Source organism: Alligator mississippiensis, chromosome 3 (assembly GCF_030867095.1).
Source record: "Alligator mississippiensis isolate rAllMis1 chromosome 3, rAllMis1, whole genome shotgun sequence".
Classification (NCBI taxonomy): domain Eukaryota; kingdom Metazoa; phylum Chordata; order Crocodylia; family Alligatoridae; genus Alligator; species Alligator mississippiensis.
The window spans coordinates 6,852,535-6,878,630 of NC_081826.1; the positions used below are offsets into that span (position 1 = coordinate 6,852,535).

The 26,096-nt window shown below is 51.4% G+C and overlaps 1 protein-coding gene across 1 annotated transcript in view; it reads left to right on the plus strand.

Annotated features, from left to right (window-relative positions):
• The window catches only part of LOC102576391 (serine/threonine-protein phosphatase 6 regulatory ankyrin repeat subunit B), a 72,223-nt gene extending 46,495 nt beyond the window's left edge, over window positions 1-25,728 (plus strand). The window contains exons 18-27 of the mRNA XM_019481813.2: window positions 2,297-2,503; window positions 4,395-4,496; window positions 5,461-5,559; window positions 7,117-7,263; window positions 9,028-9,135; window positions 9,590-9,787; window positions 11,910-12,116; window positions 14,509-15,859; window positions 21,242-21,394; window positions 25,446-25,728. Coding sequence (XP_019337358.2) covers window positions 2,297-2,503; window positions 4,395-4,496; window positions 5,461-5,559; window positions 7,117-7,263; window positions 9,028-9,135; window positions 9,590-9,787; window positions 11,910-12,116; window positions 14,509-15,859; window positions 21,242-21,394; window positions 25,446-25,597 — 2,724 coding nt within the window. The 3' untranslated portion in view covers window positions 25,598-25,728. The remainder of the gene's footprint in view (window positions 1-2,296; window positions 2,504-4,394; window positions 4,497-5,460; window positions 5,560-7,116; window positions 7,264-9,027; window positions 9,136-9,589; window positions 9,788-11,909; window positions 12,117-14,508; window positions 15,860-21,241; window positions 21,395-25,445) is intronic.
• The last annotated feature ends 368 nt before the right edge of the window (window positions 25,729-26,096 follow it).

Sequence of the window (26,096 nt, forward strand, 5' to 3'; positions counted from 1 at the left end):
GGAAAGGTGCTGTATAATGCCATCCAATTTAATCTCAGTGTGTGTGGGCTGAAATCAGCCCAGTTCCCTTCCCTGGCTCTCCTCTATTGCTGACTTGAACTGGATCCATCCCTGGCACTGAGTTGCCCTCGGTTGTTAGCAGTATACCATGATGACCCTCTGTCCCGCAGGAGCTGGGAAGTAATGTGACGGCCTCTTCCTAGAGGAGGCAGGTCCGGGGAGGGCCTGTTGTGAGATCAGACGGAGACAGCATCAGCTAAAAAAGGCCTCTGCTGTTCCCCAAAGACACGTTTATTATGGCAGAAAAGAAGCCTTGTCTAATGGTTAAAGCACGGGACTAGGCAGGGTGCGGGGAGGTCTACGTGTTATCCCCAGTGCTTCACCACCAATTTTCTATTTGGTCATGGGCAATTCACTTCGCTTCCCTGTGCCTCAGTTTCCCTTCCAGCAAACTGGCATCAGCGATGCCTCGGAGGACTGTGGCAAGGCTGAATTCAGTCGTACAGGCTTCCCGGAGGGAAGATGAGATTGAGATGCGGAGGGTTGTTATTGTGTTGATGGGAGGATTTACATCTCCCAGCCTGCACTCCAGATATCACTCATCATGTCTTGCAGCTCTGCTTTATGTCCAACGTTGCTTTTCCCCCCCTACGTATAGATATTTTATTGCAAACATTCTGGGCTGGCTTTTATGACCGGATATTTCATGCTCTGGCCTGTTTCCACAGCCGATTTTCCTGTCACTCTCCCCATCAGTTTCTCAGTTAAAAATAACAATAAGACTCATGCTTTAGAAAACAGCCTACCTTTGTGTCCTTGGAAAGCAGGGCTGATCAGGGCAGAAAATACAGCTTTAAAAAGGCACAGCACCAGCAGTAAGTCACAGTTAGTGAGGTGTTGAATTGTTACTTGTCTTTTAAGCAAAAGGGCTGTCCCACGATGAGATCCTCTTGGCATAGAGCTGGAGGACGAGGATGAGTTACGCTTCCCTGATGTTCAAACAGGCTAGAGACTGCTCTGTTTTACACCATGGCATAAAATCTGAAAGGGATTGACTATAATCCCAAGGGACAGTACTGAGGAGAGGACAGGTAGTTCTCCAGGACTCTTTCAGTCCTCGGTGCTTCTGATGGGACGGTCAGCAAATAAATCAGTCGGCACTAATTTATATTTGGAAGTGCAGCTGCCGGTCCTTCACTACGCCGGAGTCACCGACGAGCTGTGTGTGTGCACGCGCCTCCCATAAATACAGCAGACTGGGAAGCTGGCTTGAAAGCCCGTGTAAAGGGTCCAGACTTCTAATGCGGCTCACAATGCTATGTTGGGTTGTGGTTGTATTACATCCGTTGCCCCTTTGGCCCAAGGTGTTAGCCAGCATTTGGATGAGAAATTGATGGGGCTGGTAGATAAATTCTTGGTACAATCTAGTTTACTTTGAAAAAAATGTCCCCAAAGTGCTATTTCCCTGAACATGGGAGGCAGTTTCTCTGCTCAGAAATCCTGAGGTCTGTTACTCCAGCAAGCTCTCCTTTCCAAGAAGCTCTGTCTCTCAGCACCCCACATTCGCAGCTGCTGCCCCTGGCTTTGCTGTTGTCTACCCCCTGTATTCCCCGCTAGAGAAGCCCCCTGCCATGAGCCCAGTTCCTCTGCCGGTCATCTCAAGAGCCCAGAGATGAGATCCTGGCTCTCTCATCCTGAGGACCATCTTCTCAAGAGCAGACGTTCAATGCTGCCAGCACACAGGTATCTCCATGACCAGTGAGCAGTGACCGAAGCCAGAAAACAGGGTTTTTGAGGGGTTTTGGTTGGGGGGTTTTTTGCTATTGCTGATGCCTAAACATAGACATTAGGGGCTGGAAGGGAGAACATCATAGACATGGCAAGAGACTGCCACACTTTCCCTTTCCCTTGCACCCATGCTTTTTTGCCAATCGAAAAATTAGCAACCCGCCCTGCTTTGCTGACTGAAAAAGCAGAACCTTGGCCCCGGGTGCCGGAGGTTAAAAGTCTTTCCATTCACTCCTTGTAGACATGCGGTTGATTTTCTTTCAAGCAACTTGGCCAAAATTATCGTGGGTCTACCCAAAACATGACCCCTGTCTGAGCTTTCAGTCTTCCAAGGAGCTGTTTTCGGCATGTTGAAATTTGAAACTGTGAACCTGGGGGAAAACCTCATTTGCAGTGAGAATATCTTGGCATGTGCGAGAGAAACCAATGCAACCGAGCCCCCAAGCTATTGGCCGCTTGGTTGCAGTGTCCTTGTGTCCTGAGCCTGATTTGTCTTTTTTCCCCACAGCAAGGGCAAACGCCGCTGCACCTGGCTGCTGAGAACGACCATTCGGAAGTGGTGAAGTTCTTTCTGAAGCACAAGCCCGAACTGGTGACGTCAGCCAACATGGAAGGATCTACCTGTGCCCACATCGCCGCTTCCAAGGGCAGCATCGCTGTGGTCAAGGAGCTGCTGAAGTTTAATAAGGCAGGGGTAACCGCTGCACGCAACAAGGTCAGTCGCTGGGTCCTCTGGGTTCATGAACACAAGCCACCAATGCGATGTATGAACATGAGTCACCAATGCGATGTCGCAGCTGGTCAAGCAAACCAAACTCTGACTTGCATCCATAGATGCTTCTCGAGTAAATCCCAGGATGTCGTCCTCCCACTGTGTTTGGCCTTGGTGAGGCCACAGCAGGAGTACTGCATCCAATTCTGGGCTCCCTAATTCAAGAAGGATGCAGAGAAGTTTTAACAAGTCCAGAGGAGAGCCACACGCATGATCAGAGGTCAGGAGAGCAGGCCTTATGAAGAAAGGCTGAGAGCCATGGGACTCCTCAGCCTGGAAAAGCACAAGCTCAGGGGTGACCTGGTGGCTGCCTATAAGTACACAAGGGGTGTGCATCAGGATCTGGGGGAACTCCTGTTCAGCACAGCACCCCAAGGGATGACAAGGACCAACGGTCACAAACTCCTCCAAGACCGTTTTAGGCTGGACATAAGGAAAAACTTCTTTACTGTCCGAGCCCCCAAGACCTGGAATAGACTGCCACCGGAGGTGGTGCAGGCACCTACTCTAGACTCCTTTAAGAAGTGTTTGGACACTTATCTTGCTGGGATCCTTTGACCCGAGCTGACTTCCTGCCCCTGGGGCAGGGGGCTGGACTCGATGATCTCCCGAGGTCCCTTCCAGTCCTAGTGTCTATGTCTATGAAATCTCTACAGCAGGATTGTGTTGAACAGAGTGGATCCAAGAGTCTGTCTGCAAAGCTGGAGGAGGTCCAGAAGGATTAGGAAGTAGAGAGGTAGTGCTGGAGTGGCAGAAAAAATAGGCTTCCACCCTGGATGCTCTCTGGGGTTATCTTGAACCAGATGCTGGACCTATAAAAAGGGAGAGGGGTCTTACCCCACCTCCCCCATTCTGCTGAAACCTGCGGTTCTGTCCTGGCTAGGTACAACCGGGTAATTCTTGGGGCCTGATTCATGCTTATTGCATGGCCACAGGGCTTTAGCTGCAAAAGTACCCCCTGGTCATGCTGAGTGAAAATGGGAGCTTTACAATGACATTACCTTAGAGCTGCTCTTCTGCCTTAGAAACACGTGGTGCTTGTAGAAGCCAGCATCTGCCAAAGCAAATGAAGGCTTTGCATACGCCCTGCAGGCTCAGCTGTTTCTCATGATGACACGAAAGCAGAAGTACCTTCGGTCAAAGCCTCACAGACACACACAGAGGAGGGGAATCTCTCCAGTAACTGCTCACAACATGATACCTCGCAGCTTGTGCTTTGCCAACGCAGGCTTGAGCCATAGATGTGAGACCTGAATCTCACCTTCCCATGTCTTCCTAAATATGTCAGTCTGGGTTTGGGTTTAAGGAATGTGCTCGTGCATCTGAGGAAGCCTGTTTTGCACATATCCCTCGGTGGTATGCTCTTTGCCAGCGCCCTGACAGCCTTGAGCTTTTTTTCAGTGCGGCGTCCCACTACTTGTATCTACACTGCGCTCCAAGGGTGGCCTGAAGGGTTTTGGCTGCAGGGGTGTTTGCTCCATGTGCATCCCTTGAAGGGACACTACTGGCTGATTTCTGTGCCTCTGGTTTGCCAGGACAAAAAGAGGGTTGGGATTGCCTCCTGGTCTCCCCATTTAAATGCAATACAGGCTGTTTGCACCTCGGTGCTCTGCCTGCAGCTTCCAGGAAAATTGTAGGTAGCCGCTGAAAGCTGAAGGGGCTCTGAGCAGACACGGGGTGGAGGCGTTTGAGGGGAATCTGCTGTGATGCTAATGCTCTGTCGTGTTAGTCCAATGCAGGATGCTTCCCCTGGCACTTCTTTCCTATCATGCACTTCCTATCTCTCCTCTGCTCTGAGGCAGAGGTGCCCACCTGCTCGGTCTTTGTGTTGCAGACAAACAACTCTACTCCCCTGCACCTGGCAGCCGCCGGCGGGCACTGTGAGGTGGTGAAGGTCCTGCTACAGACGGGTGCTTCTGCAGCGGATGAGGATGGTGTACGTAGCTGCCTACAAGTCACGCAGACTCAGCCGTGAAACCCCAGCCCAAGATGCAGGGGATGGGGAAGCAATGTCCCTCCCAGGCTGCAGTGCATCTTGGAAGGGCATCTCCCTTTGGCAGGGAAGCTGGCCCCCCTAGTATTCACACTCGTGCTCTTTTTTCTAGTATTGATTTGTACCCGTGTAAAGGCAGGGCAAGGGTCTGAGTCCTTCACCCCTTCCCAGGAGGGACTGACTATCATTGCTATAAAGCGGTCCTCGGTCTTGGTGCTTCCAGCCTCACCCCCCTCCAATGCATCACTCAGGATGGTGACCCTGAAACTTCAGCACCATGAAAGGGCTGTGACACGGCAGCTTGTTCTGTCGAGGGCTGCAGGTGTTACAACCCCGTCATCAGGCATGAAAGATGACTTACCTGTAAAGAACTTGCCTGCTTCTCCTCCATGGTGCTTCCAAAATCTCCAGGCTGATGCAGGTCTCCATTTTTGGCCCATTCTTGCCCATGTCTGCATGTGCATCAGGGGAAAATGTACCAGGGTGGGGAGAAGAGCAATTTATGCTGATGTTGGCACAAAAATGAACCTGGCAGGCTGGCCAGGCTTGCATTTAGACTGGGCATGAGGTGATGGTTCTGGACCAAGCAACTGGACAGGTTTTAAGAGGGAGTTGGATCTGTTTATGACCAGTGTTAAGTGACCTGGTTGCCTTTAACAGCAGAGCATGGGATGTGATGATCATCTAAAAAGTCCCTTCTAGTCCTGTGTTCTTCTCTGCCCCATGACACCCTTAAATTGTACCATCACAGCAGGGCTGGGAGTGTCCAACGGTGCACACTGACTGTCCAGTGATGGGACAGGCTCTGGGAGGGCTATATGAGAGAATTTGCTCACTTCGTGCTGCGACGGCACTTCAATAAGCAGCGGATCAAGTCTTACGATGCTCCCTCTCTGCTTCTCATTAGGAAGGACTGACAGCAATCCATCTGGCAGCCAAGAACGGGCACATCAATGTCCTGGAAGCGTTAAGGGACAGCATTTCTTTCAGGATCACCAGTACCAAGGTGAGCAGACACCTCTGATTCACACAGCCAGCACCTTTCTGCACACTGGCACCCGTGCAGGAGTTCAGGACGTGAAGGCAGGTTTGACGCATGACTGTCGCAAACCAAGCTTTTTTGGGGGATGCAGCTTAGGTTGTGATAAACATCATGAACTGGTTGCATGTACAGCCATAGCCAAAGCCAAGCAGAGATGCACTGCAGTGCATGAGGGCTACAGCTGCTTGCTCTACTGTAAAGCTTAGCCTAGGTTCCCCTTTGTGCTAAGTATTGCATGCACACCTACTGAGAAACAGCACCTGCCCCAAGAGGCTAAGAGTCTAAAAAACAAGGCAGAGCAAAGGTGAGAGCAAGGAACCACAGGATCATAGAAAAGGAGGGCTGGAAGGGACCTCAGGAGGTCACATCTAGTCCAATCCACTGCTCGAAGCAGGACCAGCCCCAACTACATCATCCCAGCCAAGGCTTTGTCAAGCCACATGTTAAAAACTTCCAAGGATGGAGATGCCACAACCTCTCTAGGTACCCTGTTCCAGTGCTTTTCTACCCTCCTCATAAGAAAGATTTGCCTAATATATAACCTAAACCTCTCTTGCTGCAGCTTGAGCCCATAGCTCCTTGTTCTGACATCTGCCCCCTCCGAAATCAGTCCAGTTCCGTCCTTTTTGCAGCCCCCCTGCAGGGAGGTGAAGGCTGCTATTCAATCCCCCTTGGTCTTCTCTTCTCCAGACTAAATCAGCCCAGGTCCCTCAGCCTCTCCTCCCAAGTCATGTCCCCCAACCCCTAACCATTTTCATTGCCCTCTGCTGCACTCTCTGCATTGTGTCCACATCCTTTCTGTAGTGAGGGGCCCAAAACTGGACCCAGGTCTCCAGATGTGGCCTCACCGAGGTTAAATACAGTGGGAGAATCACTTCCCTCGATCTCCTGCCAGCACTCCTATAAATGCAGCCCAGGATGCTATTGGTATAGTCATCATACAGCTGGGGACCTGGGGCATGGAGGGGTCAATACTTTGAAAAACGCAGAGCAATTTGGGTGGAGGGGGTTTAGTTCTGGGACTCCCAATTTGAGATGTCGTAAAGGAGCCCAAATGTCTGAAGTTTAGTCCTTCCTCAACAACAGGCCGGTGTGAGGGTTTGAGCACCTACAAAACAGAGCCCCTACAATCTTTAGTCACCTCTGGGTTGTCTCACAAGGGATGAGACCCTCCATCTTCTGAGCCCCACTCTGACGTGCCCTAACATAAACCTGTCTGGCTTTTGCTCTGCAGCCATTGCTATTCTCTTCCCGGGGCTTCACAGAGCAAACGGCAGGTGCCAAATGCAGCTGATGCTTCCCGTCACGTAATGTAACCGCAAAGCTCCTTCGTTCTCAGCTTTTCTCATTTTCCCCCTTCTTGATTGTCATCCCCGTCACTCTCCTCTCTTCCATGACCGCCCCCTTTCCTTGCCGCATTTCAGCAACGTGCCGTGCTCTGAGCAGGCACCACCGGAAAGCTCTGGCTCATTGAGAAGAGGGAGTCTCTTGAACGATAGATGTTTTTCTTCCCTTTCCCAGACAGGATTTACTGCCCTTCATGTGGCAGCACGCTATGGCCAGCTGGGCTTTGTCCGAGAGATGCTCACGGGGGTTTCGGCCACAACGTGCAGCGAGCCGCCGCAGTCCAAACCTGAAGGAGAGCCGGTCAAGGAGCACACCAGCGAGGTAATGTGCAGCCAGCCCTGGGGAGGGTGAAGGCCTGGGAAGGCCAGCATATGGGCTCCCTAAGCCCATACCATATGTCCACCATATATATGATGCTGCTCCATTTGATTTTACTGTATACTGGCCCTGACCACATGGGTGACAGAAAGAAGGATGAACTCCCTTCCCCTGTCCCACCCGAGTGAGGGACACATCCTCTCAGTTATAATTTCCTAGACCGTAATTGCTGAAGGTTGCAAGAGACGAACAGTGGTGGAGGGTGAAATAAAAACTCTGGTGATATCCAGTTCACTCTCCCTTTTAGCATCCACTTTCTGCCACTGTGACACAGGATGCAGGTCAAGAAGGACCACTGGTCTGACCCAGTGAATGGCAATTCTTATATTCTTATGTAGTTATGACCTCTGAGGCAGTCTCAGACCTGTAACAGGAGTTTCCTCATCAGCTTTGACTTTTCTCCCTTCTGTATGATGAGTTTAGGCAGGGAATCTGCTTATCTCCTGGACCCCTTGATACCCCCCAGGGCACAGGGCTATGGATGCAGGTCTGCCCCGGGCTGGAGTGGAGGGTGCAATGACCCACACCCCGTGCAGCGTCCCTGCGCTGTGTTGCCTAATCCGTAATGTTGTCCCATGGGTTCCTCTGTCTCACGGGCCTGTGGAGCTGGGGGCAGGACCTTGCCCCTGCATTTCCTAAGCAGAGTCGTTCTCTTCCTCCCCTGGCTCTGTGGCCCTTGGTTCAGTTTTGCAGCAGGTCGTGCATCTGATTCCATGGGGAACATCCACTGTTCCAGCCATCAGGAAGAGGAAGCACAGAAAACACACAGATGCATCCTGGCTTCAGGACTGACCTGATGGTCCAGGGATAGAAGGAGCTGGAGATAGCAGCACTTGGTTCCCATTGATTTTCGTAGGGACCGTGCCCTAGACAAGGGTGTAGTGCCTTGTGCTGCAGCCACCTCTGCTCCATTGAGTCCTTTGACCCAGACAATGGGAGATAAATGACTCTCAGCAGGGATTAGAGCCAGACTGACCCCTCTAGGGTTTTACAGGTGACTTGGCCATTGATACAGTCTCCCACAGCTCTATTCACTCCCCAGAAGCAGCTGCAACCGCCAAACATACGTACTCAGCACACGTGCCACACAGACGGCACGGGCTGTCCGCAGTGATGGGGACAGGCAAGACCTGATACTGCATGTTGCAATGTTGCATATTGCAACATGCAATATCAATATGCAATAATATGCAATAATATGCAACATGCATGTTGCATGTTGCAATATGCAACCTGATATTGCATATTGCATATTGCATTAATGATGCATTCCTGTCTCTTCCTCACCAGCCAATGTGCACCTAGCCTAGCAGTCCATAACACATGCTGGCAGCATGTTTGGGTGATGAAGAGAGCTGTTAATAAGGAGCATTGGGGTCATTTGGGGTCTCCAGCACAAAAGCCCCAAAGAAGTCCCGTTCAGGGTCAGAGTGAACTAGCATGGTGGTGCATGTGGAAGAGGCCATGCTCAGGCTGCCGGGCTGTTTGCTATTCAGGAGAGAGAGGATATATATCTAACGGTAGGCTGGATGCTGGCACAAGGCGCAGAATGGATACGACTGAGTCCTACCAACTGGGGGGAGGGTCTTGGGATCCTGTTACCTTCGTGGTTTGCAGAAGAGTCTGGAGGGACTGTGTTGGCCAGAAGATCTGCACATCTGCCCAGAGGTGGGGAGAATCTGCCATGGCCCGTGTGGTTTATCTCAGTCAGGGTTCACTCCGCTGCATCTAGCTGCCCAGTCGGGACACGAGAGCCTGGTCCGTCTGCTCCTCAACCTCCCGGGAGTGCAGGTGGACAGCCAGACCAGCCTGCAGGTAAGGGGCCAGCTTTCAGGCTCAGCTTGGCCATCTCAACTCCCAGAGACTGGGCTACGCCAAGGGTGCTCAGTGTGGCAGAAGGCTGCGGTCCCTCATGGAGGAAGGGGGGCTTTGCTTCTTGCTGGGTCCATGGATGAGAGGACAATCCCTCCAGGAGGGCTCTGCCCCACTGATAAAGGCAGGCAGGGCAGGACCAGTGGGGACGGTCAGGAGGGAGGCATTTTGGAAGCATCAGACCCAGAGGGTTATTAGAGAGGAGGGAGAGGATCTAAGATGCAGGCAGGAGGGGGACCATGGGAGGGAATGAGGGCATGGTGTCGTGGGCAACATGTGCCAGTAGACCCCAGCCCCATTCCTTGGGGTCACCTAATTCAGGCCCAGGGGGTAAGAGCATCCCATCACCACCCTTGAAGCTGGTGGTAAGGCTGTTCAATGCCCATTTGCCTTCCAGGGCTCCTCCCCTCTCCATCTGGCTGCTCAGCATGGCCATACCGCCGTCGTCGGGCTTCTCCTGAGCAAATCCACCTCCCAGCTGCATCTCCGAGACCGGCAGGGGAGGACCTGCATCCACCTGGCTGCAGCCAGTGGTCACGTGGAGATGGTGAGGGCGCTGCTGGGGCAGGGAGCGGAGATCAATGTCACGGACAAGGTAGGCAGCAGCTCGTGCAGGGTTCATAGATTCATACATTCATAGAAGTAGGGTCGGAAGAGACCTTGTAGATCTTCTAGTTCAACCCCCTGCCTGGGCAAGAGAGAAAACTGGGCTCAGATGACCCCAGCCAGGTAAACATCGAGCCTCTTCTTAAAGACCCCCAGGGTAGGAGCCAGCACCACTTCCCTTGGAAGTTGGTTCCAGATCCTAGCCGCCCTGACAGTGAAGTAGTGTCTTTTAATGTCTAGTCTAAACCTACCCTCTAGCAACTTATGGCCGTTATTCCTTGTTACTCCAGGAGGCACTCAGGGCACTCAAGGTCTCTCCCAAACCCCACTGGTCCCCCCTGGTAAGTTTATAGACGGCCACCAGGTCCCCCTCAGCCTTCTCTTGCAAAGGCTGAACAGGTTCAGGTGCCGTGGCCTCTCCTCGTAGGGCCTGCCCTGCTGTCCCTGGATCACGCAGGTTGCCCTCATCTGGTCCCTCTCAATGTTGTCCACATCCCTCTTGAAGTGGGGTGCCCAGGACTGGACACAGTACTCCAGCTGTGGCCTGACCAGTGTCACGTAGAGAGGGAGGATCACCTCCTTGGACCTGCTCAAGATGCATCTGTGGATGCACGACAAGGTACGGTTAGCCCTGCTGACCGTGACCTCGCATTGGCAGCCCATATTCATCCTGGAATCAATAATGACTCCAAGATCTTTTTCTGCCACCGTGCTTTCGAGAAGGGAGTTCCCCAGCCTGTAGGTACACTGCTAGTTCCTACTGCCCAAGTGCAGCACCTTGCACTTGTCAGTATTGAATCCCATCCTATCTTCATTTGCCCACCCCTGTAACCTGTCAAGGTCTGGCTGTAATCTGTCCCTCCCTTCTAGTGTGCCCACCTCACCCCAAATCATGGTGTCGTCTGCGAATTTAAACAGGCTGCTCTTCACCTCTTCGTCCAAGTCACTAATAAAGATGTTGAACAGTGCGGGCCCAAGGACTGAGCCCTGGGGGACCCCACTGCCCACTTCCCTCCAGGTCGAAAATGACCCGGCCACCACCACTCTCTGAGTACGACCCTTCAGCCAATTTGCGACCCATCTGACTGTGTGGGCATCAATGCCACAGTCGCCTAGCTTTTTAATAAGGATGGGGTGGGAGACAGTGTCAAAGGCCTTCCCGAAGTCCAGAAAGACTACATCCACCACGACACCTGCATCCAATGATTTTGTGACCTGATTGTAGAAGGCAATCAAGTTGGTCTGACAGGACCTGCCCCTAATGAACCCATGCTGGTTGCCCTTGAGCATCATCCCTGCTGCTGGCCCATCACGGATGTGCTCCTGGATAATCTTCTCAAAAAGCTTCCCCAGGATTGAAGTAAGACTAACAGGCCTATAGTTGCCCGGGTCCTCCCACCTCCCTTTTTTAAAGATGGGGACCACATTGGCCCTCTTCCAGTTGTCCAGCACCTGGCCAGAGCACCACAAGTGCTTGTAAAGCCGTGCCAGGGGCCCCACGATAACCCCTGCCAATTCCTTCAGCACCCTGGGGTGGAGAGCATCTGGACCTGCTGATTTGAATACATCCAGCCCCTCCAGAAGTTCCCTAACTCGGTCTTCCCTGACCCTAGGCTTGGCGGAGTTTCTCCCGAGTCCATCCTGAATCTCAGTCGGGGCGTCCCGGTCCCTGCACAAGAAAATGGAGGCAAAGAAATTGTTAAAGAGGTCTGCTTTCTCCTCTGGTGCAACCACCAGATTGCCTAGTGTATCCTGCAGGGACCCCACATTACCCAGGGCCTTCTTCATACTCCTTATGCCTTCTTGCTTGAGTGCTTGAATCCTCTGGGAAAGAAAGGGCCCCTTCCACTCAACGTGTCGTGCCAAGCCTTGATTTATGGGTCAGTGCCATGAGTTGCCCACGACACCATTGGGAGCATTGCACGGTATCCCTAGAGCCTGCATCCCTTGTTTCCCAAGAGCAACCAGGCTTTGTTGCTATCGACTGACAAACGTTGGCTGGAAGCAGCTGACAGGAGTCCCTGTTCTCCATCCCCTCCCCGTTCTCTGGACTCCCGACACGTGCTGTTACTGAAAGCACCATTTTCATGAGACATCCTTTATTTCCACAGCAAGGCTGGGGCCCCCTGCATTTTGCTGCCAAGTCTGGTTACTTGGCTAGCGTCCAGCTTCTGGTGGAGAGCGGTGCCGCACCCACCCTCGAGTCCAAAGAGGGAAAGACAGCCGTCCAGTATGCAGCAGCTGAACACCACCAGGATGTCATGAGCTTCCTGCTGAGAAAGAGCAACAACACCTTGAAGCTTCTGGAGGACAGAAAGGTAAGAGCGATGCTGAGCTCCAGGTTGGTCTCTGCACCAGGGTTCACACCTGACCTGTATTTGCTAAACATGAACTGTGCTCTGCTATGCTGTGCTCTTCCCATGCAGTGCCATGCCACGGATCCGAATAATTTAGGTATTTATGGACCGTTGTTTGTCCTGTCGATGGGATGTTTGCTGAGGGAAGCAGTGGAATCGCCTTCCTCGCTGGTCTCAAGAAGAGACCGGACTGGCTGGTCTCAAGAAGAGACCGTTCTCTGGGCTGGACAGTCTAGGATGGGCTGGGAATAGCAAATCCTGCCTCTGCGCAGAGGATTAAACTAGGAGACCCTCAAGATCCTTTCTAGCTGTAGGGTCTGGGGTAGTAGTCACGGGGGGGCCAGTAGCTTAGAGTCATGTGGTGCTAGGACAGCTTGTGAGGCTGAGCTGTCTCTATGCACTTCTCTTCCTCCTTGAAGACACTGAACATTAAGGCCAACACAGCCCACATTTACAGGATAACACCTTCTCCGTCCCAGCATATGAATATTCATATCCTTCTATAGTCATCACATGTATTCCCAAATTGCTATTTACAAAGTGCAGAGTTGAGACGTGCCGGGGCATGGCAGCAGCAACACAACAAAGGGAGTCTCTGAGTTTTCATTGCATCTCAGAACAAAGGAATCTTTTTAGGAAATGTCTTAATCTCACTGCCTCAGTTTCCCCAAATATAAAGTGACAATAATGTTGCCAAGCCAAGTAGGCAAGACTCCAGGGATGTGTTATGAGTGTGTCACTGTGAAATGCTCCCCATGCATAGTTCTGGGCCCCAGGTTTTAGAGAAGCTGGACAAGGTTGGAAAACAAACTCTACAGGGAAAGGCTGAGAGCTAAGTATGTTTAGCCTAAGAAAAAGTAGTTAAGGCAGGGGGCATGATAGCAGTCTTCCAATATCTCAAGGGCTGCTGTAAAGGAGAGGGAGAATGATTGTTCTCCTTTGTTGCAGAGGGCAGGGCCCAAAGCATTGGTTTTTAATTGCACCAAAGTGGGGGCATCTCCACCTTCCATTAAGGTGGCATGATAAAACCGGTGCCGTTTGAGCCAGGTTATCACAATGCCTTAATGGCATGTGTCGATGCTCAAACTACTGCAGTCCAGGCTGCATGTGCAGATGCTGTGCCCAGGACCACAGCAGTTTGAGCCAAGGTGGAGCAGCCACAGGCTGGATGGGGACACAGCGGGAAGGTCAGCCCTGGGCTTTGGGAGGTGGTATTGAGCACAAGAGTGCCCTAGTGTGCAGAGCCCCGTGGCTAGGCAGCAGGCAGGGGTCTGGCCCCATGCTGCCTGGGCAGACTGGGCACAGTGTACGCCTGGATCAGGGTTTACACATGCATTTAGGTGCAGTTGTTTTTGCTGCAGTAAGATAGTGCTGTCCCTGACAGTACGGTGGCAAAAATCAGTTTGCTGTGATCTAATAGCATCATGCATGTAGACTGTGATGTTTTACACCTCAGCAAATTAGCCTGCTGCACAGTTAAGCACACGTGTAGATACACCCAGTAGGTTTAGATTAAAGCTCAGGAAAAATCACCCGTGCTGTTAGAGCAGTGAGGCAGTGAAATCGCCTGCCTGGAAAACGGGTGGAATCTCCTGCATTGGAGGTTTTCCAAAAGAAGCTGGATAAGCATCAGACAAGGATGATTTAGGAGGAACGTTCCTGCATTTGTGCGGGAGGTTGGACCAGATGGCCCTGAAGGTCCCTTCCCACCCTAGGATTTCGTAATACCCCTGTGTGTGCCCCTCACAGCAGGGATTGAACGTTGTGACCCATGCATCTTAAAGGATGAGCCACTATAGCCTGAAATAAAAGCCTGTGTCAGGGTGGAGCACATACAGCAACCCCCATGTGATCTAGCCCATCCTAGCAGGGGGAAGAGTGTGATACGAAGTAGGCATGGCTCACATTGATGTCCATGCCACAGAAGTGCCCGGTGGCTCTGTCAAGCTAGGTCGTGCATAGGAGGTGTTCCCACTTCACTTCTGGGTGAACAGGCTGCACAGCAAGGGAGCAGCAGCAGTGGAGAATTGAGCTGCAGAAAGTTTCCATGATCTGTTGAAGGTCGTGCCAGGCCTTTGCGGCAGAGGCGGGGATCGATCCCAGGTCTCCAGAGCTGGTGGTTCCCAGTCTGTGGCTGGCAGAGCACTGGAGGCTGTGCTAAGTGCTCTGTAAGTTGCATTGGGCTCCCCCCTTTCCAGCTGAAAGTTGGGGAGCCATAGTCAGTTTTGAGGGTGACAAGAATCAGTTGGCCCAAAGGGCTTAGGAGCCACTATCCTGATTCCCACCCAGGCCCTTATGCCCAAGACCAGCCCTCCTCCTATTGCTGTGTTAACTCAAGCTTTTGCTCTTCCAGTTTATCTTCGACCTCATGGTCTGCGGGAAGCTGAACAACCACAAGGTGACCGAGGAACTGGTCCTTCACTCCTCTGCCCCTCTGGACACTGCTGTCAAGCTTTCCCGGGCCTTCAACCTGGCTGCCCTAAAAGAGAAAGAACGGGCCAAGGACCTGCTTGCTGCAGCCAAGTACACGGAGAGCATGGCCGCTGAGCTGCTGACGCTGGCCTGTGGGGGGAAAAGTGCCAGCTACCTTCTCCGCACAGTGGATCACAGGGGCAATACCATGCTGGACACACTAATTGAATGTGAACAAAAGGACGTCATAGCCCATCCAGCAGTGCAAAACTACCTGACAGAAGTGTGGTACGGCAGTGTGCGATGGCCCCCGTGGAAGATAACTCTCCTGTTCTTTTCCTTCCTGGCTTGCCCACCCGTGTGGCTGTTTTTCTCCCTGCCCCTGAAGCACAGGTTCGATACAATCCCCATTGTTAAGTTCATGAGCCACTTGGCCTCTCATATCTTCCTGGTTGTCCTGTTCGTCCTCACCATTGCGTACCCTCCCGTTAGCCCCATTGGCGAAGAGCGCGTGGTGCCACACTGGAACGAGTGGATGCTCCTAGCTTGGCTGCTGGGGACCTTCGTCACGGAGATCACCCACCCAGGAGAAAGGGCTGGCTTGGCTTGGATCCGAGTGTTTGTCCTGGGCTTCTCTGCCATTGCTTCCCTCTGCCATTTGCTGGCTTTGGTGTTCACCGGCACCGATCGCTTGCACTGCCTTTTTGCCAGGAACAATTTCCTAGGAGCGGCCATGACTCTCTCCTTCGTGCAGTTCCTGGAGTTCCTCACCTTCCACCACCTCTTTGGCCCTTGGGCTGTCATCATCAGGAACCTCATGAAGGACCTCATGAGGTTTGCGGTCATCCTGGGCTTGTTTCATATTGCTTTCACCATGCAGCTGTCTTCAGTCTACCAGCCAGTCTACCCTGAATCAAAGGCTGACGGGAGTGCGACTGGGAGCACCCCTACCCAAGACCCTCTTGACATTACGGTCACGTTATTCTTCTCCTTGTTCGGCCTTGTTGACCCCGAGTCCCTGCCGTCGCCCAACAGAACCCCACCCTTTACCTTCGTCATCATCCGCTCCGTGTTTGGCGTCTACCTGATTGTGACCCTGATTGTGCTGATCAACCTGCTGATTGCAATGATGAGTGACACGTACCAGAGGATACAGGCTCAGTCCGACACCGAGTGGAAGTTCGGGAGGGCCGTGCTAATCAGGGACATGACTCAGAAGTCAGGAACGCCTTCCCCCTTCAACCTCTTCACACACCTTCTCTACTACATCAAAAAGCTTTGCAAACGCAGAGGTACCACTGCTAATGTATGTGCAGATTTGTGTCTCAGGATGCTTTCTCAACGCTGCCATGAGGGTGTGCCAAAAGTCCAGGAGAGAAAGGAAATCGCTGGCCTCTCCAGCTCTAAGAGTGTCAAGGGGAGCATTGGGTTTGTGGCAACTGGCAGCACTTGGTTTTATTTAATTGTCTCACTGGTGGGCACTGTGTGCTGCATCAGGTATCACCTGTTTGGCCTATTTCTGCCCTCACTTCCAGTGGGACAGCCCCACTGGGGTACAAGGTAGGACAGTGTTACTTACTTACCGGCTAGAGCTAAGCCAGGAGTCAGGCTTCTGCAGGAACTGTTATTGGCTCACACCCTTTAAGAGGGAAAATTTCAACATTTCCTGCAAAATGAAACTAAAAGAATTAGCGCGAGTCTGTGGCAAGTTTCCACTCCAAGTTCAACTTTCTATTAATTATAATAGTAAAGAAACGAGTGCAAAATAAGTTGCTTCAAAACAAAATCTTGCATTCTAGACATGTTGACAGTGAACATTTTGGCTGTGAATTTTTGTTTTTATTGCCCCTAAAATTACATTTTGTAGCAACTTCCCCATTTTCATTGATGCTTCGCTCTTGCGAAATCATTTTGTCACAAAAAACACTTCCTTTAAAAAGGTGCCCAAGCCATTCTATTACAAACCAGCTGGCATTCAATGCGGAGACGGTTGTTTGGGTCTCAGTATTTCTGACTCAGTTTAGGATTAGGCATATAATCAGAACACATGAGACCCTTTATACTATATTCTAAACAATGCAGCAACACAATTTCCATTTGTTTGCATCCAAATCTGGGCTGGAAGATTACTCCTAAGTAATCTTAGAGGTTTTGATTGTGTGGGCAACGATGGCCTACAGCTAAATATCTCAGCCATAAAGGTAGAAGCCCCTGGACATCAGTGAGATGACATGATTTGTATGGTACGTGTGGGCAGAATGGGCGCTTGTACACATGACGGGGGTTTCGTTCTCCATAAATTGAAACCGTATGTTTTTAACTGTGTCGATTAAAAGCCTACTGTTTCAATTTAGGGACTTCCATCACGTCACAGTGACGGTCCCCCATCAGGTCACCCGCCTCCCCCTACTCCCCACTGCCATGGGCAAGCTCCACCAGGGGGAAAAAAAAGCAATGAGGCACCCAATCCTTTTTCTTTTTTTTTTCCCAGAGCCTGCTTGCCTATCCCACAGCCGGGGATGAGCTGTCAGCAGGCCCTGAGCTGTGGGGGGGGGACCGGTACTTCCCTCCACGGCGGCAGCATCCCCCAGGACCACCCGGGTGGGCTGCTAGTGGGCACATACTGCCCCGGGGGAACAGCCACCATGGAGGGAAGGTCCATGCCCCCCCACCTCCCTCCCCACAGCTCAGGGCCCACCGGCAGCTCACCCCCCAGCCATGGCAAAGGCAGGAAGGCTCCAGGAGAAAAAAAAACAGATCAGGCCCCTGGGGCGGTGCAGCAAGGCAGCAGGAGGGCAGCTGGGTGTGCTGGAGGCAGGAGAAGGCAGCAGGGATGGTGCACGGGGCGCTGGAAGCCCGCCAAGCCTGAGCTTCCCCGAACACATCTGGGCTTCCAGTGCCCCGTGCACCGTTGCTATTTGTTATATAGCAAACTAAGGCACATCAAATGAGTTTTACCTTGCTACGTCCCAAGGTCATTTAAAGCGTAATATGCCGCCACATGCGTACATTGTGACGAAATTAAAGTGAAATACACTGCCAAAGGTGTCAACAATGATGCTATTAAAGCAGTGCAAAAGGGCAGTTAAGCCGCTTTAAAGGCCAATTTTGTCACGTGTACAAGCACCCGATATGTCTGTGTCTAGTGAAAGGAGGTTGCAGCTTTGAAGCTAAGGTTTTCTACTGTTTGGCAAAGATGCAGGCCTCTTCCTTTTCACAGGGAAGGGAGATAAAAGTGCCCTCGCATACTTTGGACATGTGATCGAGCAGCCTCAATGAAATCCTTTGGCGTTTATGCTAAACGTTAATAAAGAGTGTGAGGTTGTGAAGTGATATTCCACGCACCCCAGTTTGACTGAGAATGCTGCAGCCAGGAAAGTGTCATTGCAGTTGCAGCAGGCTGCAAAGAGGAGCTTCCTTGTCTGTCTGTCTGTCTGTCTGTGTGATTTTATTTTGGTCTGAATGGGACAGAAACATATATGCAAAATCTCAGGGGAGGGGGCAGGTTTCAGGCAGCTGCAAGCTCCCGTTCTTCCTGTTGATTCACCACCAGCAGCAGCAGTGAAAGTGGCACATTGATTTCCTAGGCTCTCGGGGTTGGCCTATCAGCAGTGGGCCCCAGGGAAGGTAGGACTGGGCAAGCCCTGCCTAGCCCTGTCCACTGACATGCTCCAGAGCCAGCAGTTCACACGGGAGGCTCGTCTGGACTCACCTGGAGGCCTGAAAGCAGGACACGGGGACGCACTGGGCATGGCTGAAACAGCCTCATGTTTGAACTGGTGGCTCTGGAGCATGTCAGTAAATTGGGGTGAGAGAGGCATGCTCAGTCCCACCTTCCCCGAAGCCCACTGCTGATGCAGCATTGGCCAGTAGAGGCCCACCGTTTTGACAGGCATGCCACAAATTAGCCCCACCCCTGACCTGAGTACTCCTTTCATCCCCTTCTCCTTCCCAATCTGCTGCTCTGCTTTCTACTCCCTGTTCTGTGCACCTTCCCAATCTGCTGCTCTGCTTTCTACTCCCAGCACTACCTGCCATTGTGCTGCTCCCCAATCTGCCACTTGACCTTCAGTGGGACATACTCGGTCCTGTCCCTCTCCAGACCTTCTACTGATGCAATATGGACAAAACCTTCTCCCCTTTGGGACAGCCCCACCTGGAAAAGTTCATTGAACCTGAAATGTTTCAAACAACACATGTCCCACTCAGTGAACCAGCATTTTCCACTGAAGCTTGGTGCCACTAGAAAATTTCCAGACCGCACTACTTCGCAGCTGTGAGTTTTTGTCTGTCTGTCCCTGCACTGTACTAACATCCCATGGAGAGTTTTCACCTGAGGGAGATCCAGGCCTGCCTAATGTTACCTGGGTAGCCAGTCAGCACAAGCACTTTATTTCCTAAGTAACTCTGGAAGCAGGACTGCAGACTCAGGTAAATAGGACATCGAATTGGAGTCCAACTCGAGTATGTGTCAGTAGTTTAAAGGTAGCAGAAGCATTACAGGGATATCATAATATTGCAAACCGAGGGAGTTTGGAATTCAAGTTGAATTTAACAGACATGAAAACAGGCTGCAGCCTGGAAATGCGGAGTTAAGGCATTTCATTCTGCCCTGTACTAAACCCATCTAATAACCATATTGTTATGGGCAGAATTCAGGACTCTTTCCTCTTGCTTGGTAGCAATGGGATACAGTAAACTGATTTCTAGATTTGAGTGTGTTGCTTTTTCCTGTCCCTGGGGTCAGTATAGAGTTGAGCTGAGCCACTTCCATCAACAGTTAAAAAAAAAAATAGGCTTCAGACAGAAACAGTGGAATTTTCTTGCAGTCACAATCCTATTGCTGGAGACATTTAAAGTTCAACTGGACAAGGCACTTGAGAATGAACTGCGAGAGACCCTCCTGCACTGCTCTTACTGGGGCATGGGCATGAGACGACCTCGTTAGTCTTTCCCATATCCCATTTCTACGGTTCTATGAGAAATTTTATCCCTGGAGACTAAGGGCCTGATCCTGAGAAGTGAAGTGAATGAGCCAGACTTTGTGCTGGTGGGACCTACTATAAATAGGTTGCATAGAGCCAATTACTGGCATTTGCTTCTCTCGCAGTCACTTCAGGCTGTCTCGGTCTTTGAAACGGTGATTTTCCAGCAAGACTGTACTCATTTCCAGGTTTCTTCCCAGCTGCATGACTCAGTACTGCAGACTGATGCTTTGCTGCTCAGGGCAAGCAGTGGAGCGGTGTCTTGTAAGGATGTGCCAGTATTGCCGAAGAAAATCTACACACATCTGCTTGGATGAGAAAATAGTTTTGTGTCTCCTGTGCTCACGCTGCCCAGGTGTTTGCACTCTGAGAGGGGAGCTGGCTGGCAGGAAAGGTGGTGCGAACAAATGTTCAATGAATGCTTGAAACTCATCCTGTAAAATGAATTTGTAACCACAGCTGTAGCTGTTACTCGCCCCACCAGCGATCAGAAGTATCATATAGCCCAGGGGTTTTCAACCTCTGGCTTGTGGGCCCAATGCGGCCTGCAGAGCCATAGTATCTGGCCCACAGAGCTCCCCACAAGTTGGGAAATTTGGTAGGGGGAAGCAGTGGCCATTAATGCTGCCAGCCAACCACACTGCCCAATTCCCACACTCCTTCCCCCTGCACTACCAGATCGGGGCCAGGCCAGACCCCATTCACCCCACATGCGACTGACTTGGGGCTAGACCATGCCCTCTCCCCCCACATGTGAGTTGAGGCCACAACCCCTTCACCCCAAGCAGCCAACTGGGGCCAGCCCATGCCCCCTTCCTCCTGCAGAGCTAAATCAGGGCTAGGCCCTGCCCCCTATCCCCCACACAGCTGGATCGGGACTGGGCTGCCCTCCACCCCACTTCACACAGCTGGATCCAGCCCACAGGCAGACCAGGCACTGCCCACCTGGCCCCCAGGGGAAAAAGGTTGAGCACCACTGATATAGTCTATTCTATAGGCCAAGTCCAGATCCAGCCCCAAAAGGCAGAGTCTAGGTGATTTAGATTTTAGGCATTTAAATGACTGAGCGTTGTCTTAATCCACCCTGTGCAATAGCTTCGGAAGCACTTGGACATCTCGATTCCTTTGGCATTTCCGTGTTGGCTTTCTGAGCATACTTGGAAGGGCTCCACTGAAGCATGTATCCTCACTTGCACTTGGTTGCACTAATCTCTTCTAGGAAGCGTGCACATTCAGCGTAGAGCCCAAATGGGAGGGTCATACGATAACGGTTACTTGTAATTAATTGTGTCTCAAAGTAACTTCAGCCCTGGCCTTGCTCCACTGCCCTGCAGTTGCACCATGGCTGAGGCATTTCTGACTTTTATCTAGTACTGGCCATCTCTTTCCACACCTTAATCTTTGGAGAAGTCCATGCTCAAAAGACTGCCATAAACTTTGAAAGAACATCTAGCATTTGCAATGCATAACCAAACCTCTGAGGCCCTTGAGCGTTGTTCCTCCCTAAGGATATGTGTCTAGGGAGAGCTCATGGTCTAAACCATGAGTACTTCATATGCCAGCTAGCATGAGTGGGTCAAACACAGACTCATTTGAACACAAGGCAGCAGGAAAGTGAATCTCCAGTGGCAGAAGCTGTGATGACATCTGTACATAATCCAGCACATTAAAGCTCTTGTGCTCTTCCAGGTAAGCTGTGCTTCACAGAACGGAGGGACCTGGTGAATGAAGAAGAAGACCTGGACGCTGCTTCCAACACGCGGTCCATTGGTATGCTGGCTCACGCCTCTGTGTGTTGGACTCGGGTGGCTGCCAAGAGAGCGGCGCAAGTATCTCCAGAAGGTATTCTCCATCCACAACAGTCCTCCAGGAAGGGAGCAAGGGCACATAGGTTTGCTCCGTTTGAAAACATCTCCAAGTAATGAGATGAGACTGGGCAAAGGAAAATGGGGTTCGTGGACGTTGGTGTGAGGAGCAGGGAGGAAGCCCCACAGGAGGGCTTTGCTTGATCAAATGAAATAGGGGGCACGGGGTCGGGTAGAATCCTCTGTCATCTTGCATGGGTCTTTCCCACGTCCTTTTTCTAAATATTCCCTAGGAAAGATAAAAGTCCTACTCAGGTGGCACCCTGTCATCTTGGTGCTGTCCTGCCGAGCACCTCGGTCTCCTGGTGCGAGAGATGTTTTGCATCCTACATGACTTCTTTGTCTTCCTGGTCAGACGCCGTTCCTAGAGCAAGCACTTCTCCCTAGCCTCTTGCCCTCTGATGTGGCCTGTACTCCGGGATCTCTTCATCGCATTGATCCTCTCTCCTGGTTCACACCTCTGCTAGAGGGGTCTCGCTCATCCTCCCTTATCTGTTCCTCTGAAGTGTCATTCCCCTTCGGTGTTGTTTCGCTCTTGGAAAGAATTGTCCATTTTGGGAAATGCTCTGTACGGGAGATGCTCTGCAGAAGGAAGTTCGGAGCGTGCTGCCGGATCTCAGCACGGATCATTAGGGATGGAGACCTTCATCTGCACATCTTTGGGCAGTCCTGACTCTTAGGAGTCGGCTTTCAAAGCAGTGGGAGGGAGGGAGGGAAGGACGGGGGGCTGGTTGGAGCTGTTTGTTTTGTCTGGAGAGAAAAAAACCTGATTTCAGCATAACGCAACATGTCACTAACACGACTGCCCGCAAGGATTCCCTCCTCCCCGTCTGCTCTTATCTAGCTTGGCTTGCCACTCGGGGGGCTGTTGGAGACGGCTGGAGTGGAGGTTCCTTTGGAGAGGTTAGGCTGACCCCAAGCTTGGGGAAAGGCAGCCAAGCATCTGCACAGCAGACAACCGTGACTGAATTGCATGGCACGTTCAGGCTGCATTTTTGGAGGAGGAAGGGGCCTATCTCTGTGAAGTGGGAGCTTCTTTCTCTTTTAACCCCTTTGCTGCAGTGGAGCAAGGAGACACCTCTACAAAGTCACCATGAATTTGTCAATGTTGCCAGCACATGAGAGGGGCTCCTACCTCCTCTGCAAAACAGCTCCGAGCCCACGTGGTCACAGAACAAGGTACACCGTGCACATGTCAGGGAAGAGGAGGGTCTGTAGATGACCAGAAGAAGGTCAGAGACATCTCTTCTTGATTCACAGGTGTCCTATGAGGCTCCTTCCTTCTCATGGGACTAGATTCAATTCATATAACTTCTGCTAGCCATCAATCAGGAGCCACTTTCATTCTGACACATCCGGGATTTGAATCCACATCTGAGGCAGCATAGCTCCATCACCCAGGCCCTTCATCTCCACGGCACAACTGAGGTCAGAATTTGGCCCTATGTATCGGAGCTGTCAGGAAGCCTTCCTTACGTGCCAGCAGCCATAGTAAACAGAGCAATGTTTTTGAGCCCTGCAGTTCCTAGCAGTACAAATCAATGCTATTTCTGTAGTTAGTCAAGGGCCCTGCAATTCATTTTTGGAAACTTTCTTCCCCACACAATTCCACTGAATCGAATGCAATGGTCATGCTAGCAACCCAAAACAAATGTTAAATACACAGTGCATGGCAAAAAATAAAACCACTTCTAAGTATATTTAATTGGTTTACTTAGTAATTTGCTCCGCACTTCATTCATGAATCATGAGAGCCTGAGAATTTACAAACCCCTAGTCTCACCAGCTCCAAATATCAGAAAAAGATATTTTAAGGGACTGAGGTTTTTGAGGTTTCCCAAATGTAGAGACATCACAATTGCTGGCTGCACTGGACAAGGATGCCCACATGCGCACGCATGCAGGCACGCACACAGAGGTTTGAGCCCTAGACCTTTGCTCCAGACCTCAGCTCCTTGACCTGAACGTGAATTTCCTTTACCTTTTATGGTTGTAATAGCCGATATCATCGTTGCAGCCCGCCAGCACCAGACAGCGATGTAATCGCAAACTCCTGAGCAGACTCACTCCCTCCAAGGAAGCGCTGTCTGATACATAAGCATCCTGCGCTCTGCTCCAGCTCCGACTGGTAGGAGGCATCTTAAGATCAGAGGATGGAAGCAGACGCCACCTTTGTGCTCCCATAAACATTTTTTTGGCAGCACAAAGTGAAAGTAAACAGATGTCCTTATCTTGTATTGCACCACAAAGGCTCAAATCTGTGGCCGCGGCAGAAGCCTGTATTAAATTGGGCTGCTTTTTTGCAGCCTACATCTCTTTGCTTAAGGTGTAAGAGCTCCAAGAGAGCCAAGCTACCCGGACTCTCCAGCCTCCCCTGGGAAGGGGCTTCAGGGGCAGGATCAGCCCCCTCAAGCCTCGGGAGCACCTGCCTCACTTTCCCGATCGAGGGGCTTCTGGGTGTGTGTTTGCAAGCAAAGGGATTTCCCCCCGCACACATGCAGACACGAAGGGGGCAACCCATGTTTTTATCCCCTGCTTGTCCATGTGTGCCAATTCAGGGTGCAGCAACCAGGCACATCTACAGACATCCCTGGAGTGCGATCAGCTGTGCCACGACATGTCACAGCACAGCTGATCCCACTGCTCCAAAGACATCTTTTTCCAGCCATAGACTCAGGGAAAAGTAGGGCTGAGAGGGACCTTGGGAGGTCATCTAGTCCAACCTCCTCCTCAAGGCAGGATCATCCCTATCCAAACCAGCCATATAAGTCCTTGTCTGACCTGTTACTGCAACTACACAGTCAAACCCGACGTGCAACTAGGAGGCACAACGTCCCAATCTGCCACCAGTAAAGAAAGGAGACAATGGCAGCCAGTGTCTTGATGCTGCAGGGCGTGTTAAAATGTGCCCGGACAAGGTCCACACCCCCATTACAGAGGAAGGCAAAACCCCCACAGTCCATACCACTCTGGCCAGGGGGTAAAACTCCTTCCTGACTCCAAATGTGGCAATTGGCCTGACCCTGAGCAGCGGGGCAAGTCCCTCTAACCGGGAACCAGTTGGAGCTCTGGCGCACCCCAGTCAAAATCCCCAGCCATGGCTTCAGCAATCGCCCAATGCCTCCGAGGATGGTGAAACCCCACCCCACTTTGCACCAACCTCTGCAGCAACAGGAGGGCAAAAAATTCCTTCCCGGCCCCACAAGGCAACCAGCAAAGCCCAGCAGCCTGGGAAATACTAAATATCCACTATTCTGGCCTGCAACCTGGAGACAGCAAGCATTGCACCCTCTAACTGGAGAGCCAAAACTCCCCGTTCTGTGTCCCCTCTATAAACTTATCTCAGCCCCTTTCATCTATTTTCATAACGAAGCTGGTTGTGGGGCTCTGCTTCACTTTCCAGCCGCTGAACCTGGTCTTCTCAACTAGCCACCTGCTTTAGGCTATGAAGCTCTTCTCATTACCTCTCCTTATTATCTCCAACAGTGAGAAGGGCTCCTGGGCTTCTCACTGTTGCTCTTCAGAGAGCACTCCAGGCACGGCTATGCCTCGATTGTCCCTGTCCAGTTCTTGTCCAACCTCTTTCAGACACCTCCAGTGATGGAGAGTCCACAATTTCCCTAGAAAGCCCGTTCCACCACCTCGCTGCTCTCACAGTGATGATGTTCCTGATATCCAGTCTAAGCCAACTTTGCTGCAACTTCAAGCCATTGGTTCTCATCCTGCCACAAGAGGGAAAAGGAGTTCTCCCTCTTCTTTATGGCAGTCCTTCAAGTATTTGAAGACCATCGTATCCCCTCTTAACTGCCTTGTCTACATGTCTATTTTCTCCTGGCATGACTTGCCATCCAAGTCCTTTATTATTTTTGTTGCCCGCTTCCAGATCCTCTCTATCTTCTCCATTTTCTTTCTGAAGTGTGGATCCCGCAACTGCACACAGTGCTCCAGATGGGGCCTAACCTTGGTGTGTGTAGGGCTGGGTGACTCCCTCATCTTGCTCTGCTAACCCGCGTGCACTCTCTTCTCAGGTAATCGCATCCACAGCCCTCTCTCGGCAGGGCCACTGCACATCAAGGAAGCAGTTGACTGGCACAGCGTGGCCACCCACTATTTCTCCTTGAAAGGGCGGCCAGATGGATCACTATTGGAGAGGGAGTCCATGCACTTGTGTAAGTCCTAGGCTACCCTCACCCAACCCCCCCCATAACAGCTATTGCTATGATTCGCTCATGCTCTTGGCTGTTGGAGCCCAGCAGGAGTTGAAAGACAGACAACGTGTTATATGTGCAACTGGAACACAATAAAGATGACTCCTTGCATTCCTCTGTGTCTCAGTGTGGTGTTGGTTTGTATGCATAATCCTCTAATTCATCACTAGGACCAGGCCTTGCCCTGAGAAGTGCTGAATGGAGAAGTGTGGATTGTGCTGGAGTCTGTGCTGAGGCACTACAACGCTCTGGACCGTACCCTGGGAATTTGTGCCGGCCAGACGCCCTCTTCCAGCATGCATCGGAGTTGTTTATGGTGCCACATACCTATGAGAAGACAAAATTCCCACAAAGGTTAAGATTTAGCTGATGGTCTTGTTGCCTCAGTGACTGTGGCTCTTTCAATGTGCCTGTTCTTCAGATGCTGAACCGTAGCAATAGAAATTACTAGAAATCCAAGTAGAAGACATC